This window comes from Emys orbicularis, chromosome 3 (assembly GCF_028017835.1).
Source record: "Emys orbicularis isolate rEmyOrb1 chromosome 3, rEmyOrb1.hap1, whole genome shotgun sequence".
Lineage (NCBI taxonomy): Eukaryota > Metazoa > Chordata > Testudines > Emydidae > Emys > Emys orbicularis.
Genome location: NC_088685.1, coordinates 122,933,073 through 122,944,577, shown reverse-complemented (window position 1 = coordinate 122,944,577; position 11,505 = coordinate 122,933,073). Strand labels below are relative to the sequence as shown.

Below are 11,505 nucleotides of genomic sequence, written 5' to 3'. Positions count from 1 at the left end.
TATTCAAATCCCTTTGCATTATCTCGACAACTGGTTTTACTTTTAATAAACAGATTTACTTACCACTGCTACTAACAACTTAGATTTTTAAAATGGAAAAGCCTTTAAAATTCAGATTCACCTTTCACTTTATATGCAGTGTATTTATCTTTTGAACTGCACTCCACTGGGACAATGAAAAACTCGTTGTCACTCTCTAGTCAATTTCATTTTTTTTGATTTTTCAGGAACTAGCCCAGTGCTGCAAAGGTTGTTGTTGCACTTGTTTAAAAACAACAGAGAGTCCTGTGGCACCTTTAAGACTAACAGATGCATTGGAGCATAAGCTTTCGTGGGTGAATACCCACTTCGTCGGATGCATGTGGGCATTCACCCACGAAAGCTTATGCTCCAATACATCTGTTAGTCTTAAAGGTGCCACAGGACGCTCTGTTGCTTTTTACAGATCCAGACTAACACGGCTACCCCTCTGATACTTGTTTAAAAACAGTTTCCATTGTAGTTTTTAAAAAATAATGCATAGAAACATGTCTATTGGTCTAAGGTGTCATGAAAAGCTTGACAACCCTAAACGTAGGGTCACCTTTAAACCGATGGTGTCTTTTTAATTGCAAAAGCTATGGCATTCTACTCGCACGGGGGTGTTAAACAGTGCAAATTGCCCTTTAAAACTTAATTTTAACCTGCCTACACGGCATCATCCTTTTCACACATCCTACCTGGTGACAGTGACGTTACATGGAACCTTTACCTGCCAGATGACTCTTCTTTTCCATGCATAACAGCTACAAGGTTTTAAAAAAATAAAAGCACTGCAGCTGCCCTAAAAGGAAAGAGGAAGCTAGAACTTTGAAGTGTCGGTCAGAGAATCTTGTCCTGCCCCATGATGCTTCTTCCTGTCTCAGTTTGTGAATTTCCACCTTCCCCTATTCTCCGTTTATAATGCAGCACACGTGGGGGTAGAACTGTTTAGTCTCCTTCTGTCTCTGCAGAGGATTAGTAGCAGCAGAGAGAGTCATGCTGTTTCTCCTTTTCTCTATAGTTCGCTCGAGGTAAAAGAACTCTGGCTGGATACCATCTTCTGGTAAGCCCTGTTCTGCCTATGAAATGAAGGTACCCAATGAATATTAAAGTTAGTGTAATACTACAAATTTAGACTGCAGAAATTATGTGCTGGGGGAGGCGGTCACCCATTGCCATTGTGGCTGGTGTGCGTAGATGACTGAGCGAGTTTAGTGTCGGATTTGAAAATTAGCACTGATGTAAGATTAGAGTTTTGTTATATGGTCTAGCTTTCAGCATTTATTATCTACTCCTTGCATGTAGTGAAAGTGAAAAGCTCTTTTTTAAAGGAAGGCATATCTATGGTAGTTGTACTAAATGCATTACAGATACAATTTCAACTTCCATAATAATGTTTTATAGTTTGCTAAGGATAGAGAGATTGACTTATTTCAAAATATATTTTAAATGATATTTTGGCTTGCAGTGGAGGCACAAAAGAATGGTTAAACGTTATGGTGGGTAATCGTTATTTCTTTGTCCATTCATTCTGCACAGGCAAACAAAAGAAACCAAGGGAACCAGAATCACTAAAGTTCCATCAACTAAATTCCTAATGAAGGTGTTAAGCAGCTGCAATGCTGTAAGTGTGTTTAATGAGTCAAAGGATCTACTTTACAAAACATTAATTTTTACAAATAATGTTGGAATAGTTTCTCACATTTTGTATTTGTTTTCTTTCTTAGCCAAAACCTCTAAATGCCAGCAATATGGAGACTTTGATTGAGTGCCAGTCAGAGGTAAACAATCTCTAACTCCATCCAATTCCTATTGTATGTTCATGTGTGATGCCCTGGCCAGATCCTCAGCTGGTGTAAATCGGCATCATTCTGCTGAAGTCAGTGGAGTTTGCTGATTTACACCAGCTGAGGAGCCAGACCTTGTTGTGTGTTTAATTTGTGCCTTGTTTAGATATTACATCTAAAGAGCAAATATGCAGCAGTGATGATATTTAAAGTTAGTTTAAGCAAGATTCAAAAAGAGATTGGATATTTTGAAGGATATCAAGAATATCCAGTCATAATAGTTAATGAAAATATTTTGGAATGTTTCAGGATTTAAGCAGATTTCTAACTATTAGAGATCAGAATAAGATCTACCGGTATGTGGAAGGCAGATTATCCCACATCTGCCTACTGCAGGGATCTTACATCTTCCTCTGAAACATCTGGTGCTAGCCACTGTCAGGCTTGGGTATGACCCAGTCTGGCAATTCCGATGTTCCTAATAGCAACTTAAACATTAGGACTGGATAGTTCTATATACAGAGCTTACATTTAATTGCTAGACTTAATAATTAATTCTGTGATGCTACATTTTTCCATTTTGTATATGAAACATATCACAGGATTTTGAGATACAGATGTGGTTGGCTGTTGTTTTTTTATCTTTGTCTGCTTCATAACTGATTAACATTTATTTTAGGGCGATATCAAGAAATGCCACTTGTTGGTGTCGTGTGACAGTGAAGATGGGCTTTGCCATCTGATTGGTGAGTTTTGAAAAAAAACTTTCCTCTTACATAAGTGTTGAAAGCTGGTATTTCTGCAAAACTGAAGTTGGTATATATATATTTATTTATTTATTTATTTATTACTGGAAGCAGGAAAACAGAGTTTGTTGTTAATTGATATTATGTGTGTTAATATCACATTATGTGACATTGTTATTATTTTTAACCCTTAATTATCAGGACTTTAGTGAGCCACAGGTGCAGGTCCTGCTAACCTCTAGCACACATAGCAAATTTTCCATTTCATTTTGGAGTTGGGATATTCAACTTCTGCAAAGAAGGCAACTTGTTTAGAAAACACTCCCATTTATGCTTTATGGGAAAAATATAAGCTTCAATACACTGTAATCTTCAAGTTCCCAACATGCCACCATGTTTAAGATCCAGGTTCAAATCCAATCATGGGAGATTTAGGAACCTCAAACAGCAGAAAGCTAGGAGTGTTGATGATATCCTCCAGGCATGTGTGCTCTGTTCTAGGGCATCCCCTTGTGGCTGGCTAGAACAAAACTTTAAAGTCTTAAAGCAGGTGTTGACCCACTGAGTCACTGCATTTGAGTTTCTGAAGCATAAAAAGAGGGCATTGAAACGGAGATAGACACAGAATTCATGCCCATTTGGACCTACCTACTACCCAGACTAGTTGCCACAAGAATTGAGATCCCATGGCATATATCCATAGCTTGCATCCAGTGGGCCAGCGACAACACACATATGCAGATGGCCAGAGCCACCCACCCCCAAACAGAAAAAAGGGCCAGTGAGTGATCTGTGAGAGGCATGGAGCACTGGTATCCACAAGGTGCAAGATATGAAAGGATGTGCTTGTAATCAATGAGTTGCAAGGTGCTGGAAAGAGAAAGAAAGAAAGAAAGAAAGAAAGAAAGAAAGAAAGAGCCCCCACTTCCATGAACCCACTAAGAGGGACATTGAGCAGGGTCAAATAATGTAGTGAAAGAAAATTCATAATACTGCAAACTGCAGATCCGCTACTGTTGAATCAACCACAAAAGCAGTTCTTGGGCTGCGTACATTCCTGCTGTAAGTCTAATGCTAAGAGGAAACAGCGAGTACGACATAGAAACAGGAAAGGTGCTCTCTTTATAGGGATGGTCAGAGTGTTACAGTTTAAGGACTTGTTTCCTTAGTAACAGTTTAGCGGTCTTTCAGTTTAGCTTTGCTCTGTTTAGCTTAGCATCCTTGTTTTAATGTGTATTGTGGATATTATTTCCTCTGTCACAGAGCATACCAGATCATATCCACAGTAGTTTTCTCACACTCACTTTCCTTTCCTTTTTGTTTTGCTTTTGCTTGTAATAGATGGTAATAAGAAAAGAAAGAAGGTGATATCATGGCCCTTCGCGCTGCGATGGAACTCTACAATATCAGAGTCCTCGGGACATTTAGAATCTGATCTGAAGACTTCTCTGTTTGATCAGCCTCTGTCAATTGTCTGTGGTGAAGATGACACACTCCCCAAACCCATCCAGGTAAGCAAACAGCTAGTAGTAGTCATTTAGTACTTCTTATGTCTAATGAGGGGCAGTATGTCCAAGTGGGTAAGGCACTAGACTAGCATTCAAGATACCTCAGCTCTGCTTCTGGGTCTGCTGATGACTTTAGGCATGTCACTTCAGCTCTCTGCCTCAGTTTCCCCATCTGTTAAACGAGGCTAATGATACCTCAATTTGTAAAGTGTTTTGAGACCTACCAATGAAAATCTCTGTATAAGAGCTTGGTATTAATATTCATGTGCAAATAATAGTGCTACTAAGCAAGACGGGGATTTTCCTCTGTTCTGGAAAAACCCAATCCCTCAACTCCCATTGTCTTCAATGAGAATTACACACGTGAGGATTACAGACTAAGGGACTATACAAAAAACTGCATGGATTAGACCATCATAAATCAGTAGAAAAGCAGCAGCTGAAAAGCTGTGAAGTTCAGGGTGATGGAGAGGCTTGGCTTGATTCACTATAGAAAAAGGGGTTAGTCGCAGAGTTCAGATGCTAATCCAAAGTTTGAGGGTTTTCAGATGTGGGGGGTTGGGTTCAGCCCCTCTAGCTTGTGTTAGAAGTGTGGTCCACTGGCAAGGGCACTGATCTGGGAGTCAGGAAAAGTGAGTTACCTTCTTGATCATGTCATTGGCATGTTTGATCTTGAGGAAGTCACTTCACCTTTAAAATATTTCAGAAGCATAAAGACATTATGAATGACATATTTCCCTGACAAAAGCACTCAGCTTTTGGGCAAACAACTTCTGGCCCACACAAATGCCTCCTCAGCAAAGGAAGCATGTGTCGAGGCCACTTGTCAAGGGTACGATAAGCTTAGAACTGGACTTGGCCCACATTCAAGCAATGGATTTTTTTTTCCAAAATGAGCTTCACTAGACATTCAATATGGGAGTGGGGACAAAAACATGAGTGCCCAATTTATCTCCTGCTGGAAATCAGAAGTAATTCCACTGAAGTTGATGTAAAGTTAAAGTGAGAGAAAAGTCAAGCCCTTAAAGTGTAATTTATTGCAAACCAACACTAGATGATATCCCACTTTAAGAACAGTGCGGCTCCCAGTTAAACATGCTTATATCTTTAATAACACAGTTATGCTCTATATGGCCTTCCTTACCATTCTTCCATTCCTCTTTGTGTGTTTCCTATAGGATATCCTTACTACACTGTACTTTAAAGGACCTTTCACTGAAGGAATATTCAGAAAAGCTGCCAATGAAAAAGCACGCAAGGAGTTGAAGGAAGAACTGAACTCAGGAGGAAAGGTTGACTTGGAAAGCAAACCCGTGCATCTGTTAGCAGTGGTCTTTAAGGTAAATGCCCCTGACCCCTAGCTGTGAGAGTAAATTTCTAACAGGAATGGGCAAATTAGTAACTAGAACAGATCCTAACCTGGAACCAAAATTAAAACCAAAGTGAAGCTAGACTAAACTTTTTAAGCTTCAGAAAAAATTGATAACCTTTTTCATTTCTTATTTTATTTTTCTCCCACTGACTTCCAGGTCCTATGTGACCTTGGACAAGTCACTTCATAGCCTCAGTTTTCCCCTCTGTAAAATGGGGATAACTATATTTTATCTTCCTTTGTGAAGCACTTCATGCTGTTTTGTATATATTCATACAACGTACATAAATGGTTGTGTGTATATATATGAGGTACATATACCACATAGCTAAAATTGATTAGCATTGTGCTGAGTCAGTCATGGTAATAATCAAAAGGCAAGAAACGTCTTTATGTTCACTTCATGGTAAATGGTATTATCCAAATGCTAAACCAAAGGTCTCTTCATTGCAGGATTTCCTACGAAATATCCCAGATAAGCTACTCTCATCTGAACTTTATGACGAGTGGATGACAGTGATGGAGAAGCAGAGCAATCCTGACAGAATTGAAGGATTGAAAGAGTAAGTTTTGCAATCAGTCCCATTGATATGGAGCATCCAAATCCAGTGACCTGTCTGGAAACATTTCCACTCATGTCATTTGTAGAAAGTTGGTGCAACTCCTCCAGTGGTTAATTTTGGAGTGAAAACGGTGCAGAACAGCATTTCTCTAGTAACAATACTATCCTAATGTATGTGAGATAGATTTAAAAAACAGAAGACCTCCAGAATAATGAACAAACAGGCTTGCAATGTTTTGGTGATTAATGCTGTACATCAACAGTGGACAGTCAATTGAGGCCTCATCCAAAGCTCATTGAAGTCAATGGAAAAGCTTCCATTGGTTTGAACCTGGTCCTGGGAAAACAAAAAAAAATATTTCCTTCTTGTGGGGGGAAAAAAAACAGAAAAATATAAATTATAACTAACAGCTGACTTATATGAAATCACATAACATGACTTTAGATGCGTTAAAGATCAATATTATTGAACCTCTCCAGTGATATTTCTAGATTGCATATCATTTATTAACATTGTTTGTTAATTTATTTTAAAAGTATTCTAACGCTTGCTTGTCGGTCCAGACGTTATGGTTAGCCACACAGTCAGCTGCTGTTGGGGATTTTTGAATGATAGTTTTGTAAAACAGTTAAAAAAATCATTTTCCTCTTTTTAGAGGAAGTGTCGTGTATGGGAGCTAAACTGAAACTTGTTCCGATAAAGAAGAGGTCATTGTCACCTACTTAATTTTGCATTTTTTCATGTTTCTTAGGGTTGCAGACAAATTACCAAGACCAAATCTCCTCTTGCTCAAGCATTTGGTCTTTGTACTTCACCATCTCAGCAAAACCTCTGAGGTCAACCGGATGGATTCCAGCAATCTTGCTATCTGCATTGGGCCAAACCTGCTGACTCCAAAGCACGCTGAAACCTTACCACTCGAAGTCCAGAAACAGATGAATGACAAGGTTAGTTTGGCTTCCTCCCTCTGCTGCTCCCCTAAACAGACCCTTACTATTACTATTTGCCTTCAGAAGCTAAGTGAGGCACCACTACCAACCATCTCTGGGTCAACCCTTCACTGGTCTATTCAGAAACAGGTCATCAAGTCTCCTTGTCTCATCATCTACATTGTACAAACAACGAGTTAGCATAGAGTACACGCTACTCATATTTCCAGCTCCTGAATACAAATGTACTGAACACATATATCAATAAAATATACAGTGCGTGTGTATATCTATATATCTAGGTATACACACACACATAACTCTCAATTGAAGAATAGTGTAAGTCTTCTGAGCAGATCCACATATCCATAGGTCCAGGACTCCTGTTCCAAGGTGGCCCATTATGTAGCATGAGGCTAACATTTTCACAGGATCCATCCATTCCTGCAAGCCCTTCATCGTTCAGCATGGTTCTGTTCAAAGATACCTTGCTGTCTGATATATGGAACTCTTTATAAAGGAGTGGCTTACCCTAATGTTGTAGCAGCTACCCAGCTGCTGCAGTATTATATGCAAAAGTACTGTACCGTATTATGAAAGATTATTATATACTATACACTATGTTCTTTGTACCCCTTCGGTTAAAATAAATTCGTTAACATAGATCTTAAACTGCAAAATAAGAACAAAACCAGTGCCAGTTATGAAACTGCCAGTTCAAATGCTTAGTTTAACACACACAAAAATACTTATTTTATTTTCACAGGTTAAGACATTAGTGGAATTCCTCATTGATAACTACTTTGAAGTATTTGGGGAGGATATATCTTTGCTCTTCAGTCCATCAGCTGATGATTCACTGGAACACACCGACAGCTCCACAGGTACTATGATGTGTTGATGTATTTTACATATTGGGTGTATTGGACCCACTCCACATTTGGATAAATAATATCCCTGTATATATTTATGTATGGTATCTGGTCTATCAAGTTATTGAAGCACGTTTATCTTAAAATGTATTAAAATTTTACTGAAAGTACAGAGGTTTTCTGGGTGCCAGACACAAACTGACAATGTTATTTTATTGGACCATGCTCTACATGCTAAAGAAGTCACTTAAAATGACAATATCCCACAAGGCTAGACTCATTCCCAATGCCAAACATCAGCTGCTCATACAGTTTATAAAATCATAATATTCATAGCCTCTCATAGGACTCTATGCTGCAAGGTGCTGAGTGCCCTCAGCTCCCATTGAAGTCGGTAGGAATTGAGGGCACTCAGCACCTCACGGTGATGAGTCCATAATGATCATTAAATGTCCTCTTAGTGGAACTTCATGAGGTCCAAATGTCACCCTCTGTATACGTGTAGCTGCCAATGGAGTCACATCCAAGGGCTGAAAGTTGTACAGTATGGGCCAGATTGTTCCTGCCCCTGGGCAGGTATGTAAGAGGGAATAAGGACCTTTTCCCACTATGAATCCTTTGACAGGTGCCAAGCACAATCCCAGATCTGTGTGCTCCCTGAGTGCAGGGACTTTAGGTCTCATTATTGGCAGCTCTAGAAACCCTCAAGGAGGGGATGGTTCCATAACCATGTCCCAACCTCTTGCAGAAGTGCTGGCCCAGTGTTGGGAGAGTATATGCTGTCCCTTTACAAAGGCAGTCAGAGCAGCTGCCCTACGCCAGCCCCTACCCTAAACTAAGTTAAAACCGCAGTTCAACCCCATGGATTTTAAGGAGACCCACTATCCTTTTTGATATAAATGGTTAAGAAGATTGTTCCTAAAAAGAACTATGAACATTGAAACAAATGTGCCCGATTGGGAAGCTATAGAATACAGTGGTTGCTCATAGCTGTTTTTTCTTTTCTACTTGTTTTCTTCTATCCCCATTCGTAAAATTGTTTACCTTCCTTTCTCCCTCTTTAGCCCTCCTAAAAATATTATGCTACAGTTAGTTGGGTATATACCTGAATTTAGTGAATTTGTCAGATAAGAACTCTTGAGGTGTTCGACTGAACTACATGGGTCAGATTCTCAATTGGTATAAATTGCTGTAGTTCCACTGAAGTCAGTTTACATCAGCTGAGGATCTGGCACCATAACTATGAATAAATGGAGATCAGCACATCAATAATGGTTATTTTCAGGTAGTTTTTCAGGTTAATTTTCAAGCTTGGCATGTAATGTACTGACAATTTCTTCCTCTCCCACAGAACTGTTATCTCCCACTCAGCAAAATGACTCTGCCTACGACAGCACTGATCCCGAGGCTGAATGCAGCTCCAGCATTTCTCAAATCAAGCTGCTCCAGAAGGCCAAAGGGAAAACCAGTAGCCTGAGAAGTAGAGACCCACGATGCCAAAAACCACAGGACCTCCCCCCCCTTGCCTCTTCACTAACCGTTTTTAAAAACTCCATAAGCACACTGGATAGGAGATTCTCTGAGCCAGACATGTCCTTGCAGGACTGCCTTGACGGCAAGATAAGTAGCCAGAAGCTAACCAAAAGTGAGGATAACTTCACCATCCAGCAGGAACAGCTGAGGTTGCAAGGTCAAGAACTGGAAAAGCGCCTGCCAGGGGAATTTTTTCCTGGAGGTCACTATAGGACTAAAAAGCCACTAAACCTAAGTGTGAAAACCAACTTGCCATCAGAATTATCAAGTGGCTCATTACCCAAAACATCCTCCAACTGTTCCTTGGATAGCTCCTTATCCAATTCTGACTGCTCTGTCTTTACCAGCTCACCATTAGTTTCTCCTTCCAGTCCCAAGAGAAACTTCGTAACCAGACCCCAGTCCTTTTCCACCAAGACTGCTGATGAAAGTGATACACCCATCAGAGAGATCAAAAAGCACTCCATGTCATTTTCTTTTGCAACCCGCAAGAAAGTGCTAACAAAAACTCAAAGTTGGGAGCCTGGAAAAGCTATGGGCTTTCAAAGAAACAGCTTCAAGAAGGACTCAAAGAAAGAAAATCAGTTTTCAGGCAGAATAGTCCAGGAACACTGTACCAACAATGGCAAACCATTATCTGTGGTATATCAACCAAGGTCTCGTTTCAGGTCAGCTGATGAGGTATTTAGAGAAGTGGACCAGAAAAATCCTGGCAAACCACCATCGTATGAAGAGGCTACTAAAAACTGCCTGGCTGCTAAGGTCCCTTCATACAGTACCTTAACAATTCAGAATATGAGAGCAACTGTGTCAAATCAAGACTCTTTGCCTCCTCATCCAGGTCTCAGCAATAGAGAGGTTACAACAGATACGTATCAGAAGGATCTACCCTCTGACAGACTTTTTGTGGTAAATGATTCTCAGATACAAACTGAAACCATTGACATTGGAATAAATTCCCGTGCAAGTTTACCTGTAACCCCTCGAGTTTATCGTCTCAGGACTATGTCTGAGTCCTATCAAAAGAACAAACAAGAGTATCTGACACGACGATGCAGTCAGCCACTCTTTGAGGTTGACCAGCTCAAATATGCTAAGGAATCCTATGTTTAAATAGACTGTCCATTCTCAACACAATGTACAAATAGTTGTCTTGCAAAATATCGTCCACAACATTTTGCTTTAAAAGGACCAAGATTAAGCTAGCTTGGCGTGAACACTTCTTTTGCATAAAGCTTTTCTGAAACTGGGTGTCAGCCTAATGTATCATGTTTTTCCAGCACTGGGTGTGTGTGGTGCATTATAATGTAAAAAAGTGTATATACTGCACATAATATATTACACTGAAAGAAAATAGTAGAAATATGAGAGCTGTGTGATAGAGTGTTGTGTTTCTATCCTTCAGAGGTCACTTTCAGGGCTGGGAGGGCCAAAACTTATCCCACCTGCCTTTTCTCCTATATATGTATGAAGGCTTTGTGTAATTTGCTATATGTTTTTTCCCCTCTAACATAATACATTGCTGATTTTTTTTTTAATTTAAAAAATGGGTCAGCAATCCCTCAGTCCCAGAATTTGAGACATTAGAGATGGAAAATAACTGTTTCATCATCTAGTCCAGTCCCACCCTCTCCTACTGCAGGATTGCTCCTCACAACATACTTTTCTAGAGCTCTGTCTGGTTTTAAATGACTCAAGCAATGTTTCCACCACTTACCTTAGGATACTACTTCACACTCTAATAAACCTTACTCTTATGAAGTTACTCCTACTATTCAAGCTAAATTTCCTTTCTCTTGATTTTTATCTCATCACTCCTAGTTATACTCATTGTTGCCCTCCTAAACAATCCCTCTCCCTCCTTGGTGGTTAGGAGTGCAACCTTACAACAACTAATCGGCATTATTATGTAGTCAATCATGATCTCCAATCAAAATCAGGGACCTATTTTATTAGGCATGTACATAAACATTGTAAGAGACAGTCCCTGCCCTGAAGAGTTTATAGTCTAAATAGACAGGGCACACAGAGGTGGGAGAAAGGAAGTATTGTTATCCCCATTTTACAGAGTACATGAACAAGAAAAATCCTGCAAGTAAACATTTCACACTCAAGCTTCCAACAGCTCCTTAAAACCTACAGTGAGGAACATTTTAGTTATAAAAAATACTTGA

General features: G+C 39.7%; 1 protein-coding gene across 1 annotated transcript; it reads left to right on the top strand.

Annotated features, from left to right (window-relative positions):
- Positions 1 to 1,004: 1,004 nt before the first annotated feature.
- Positions 1,005 to 10,444, top strand: TAGAP (T cell activation RhoGTPase activating protein). The gene is made up of 10 exons (XM_065401881.1): positions 1,005 to 1,084; positions 1,561 to 1,645; positions 1,749 to 1,802; positions 2,488 to 2,554; positions 3,896 to 4,065; positions 5,241 to 5,402; positions 5,888 to 5,997; positions 6,749 to 6,944; positions 7,693 to 7,810; positions 9,150 to 10,444. The coding sequence occupies exons 2-10, from the start codon at positions 1,619 to 1,621 to the stop codon at positions 10,442 to 10,444; spliced, it is 2,199 nt and encodes a 732-aa protein (XP_065257953.1). The 5' UTR covers positions 1,005 to 1,084; positions 1,561 to 1,618.
- The last annotated feature ends 1,061 nt before the right edge of the window (positions 10,445 to 11,505 follow it).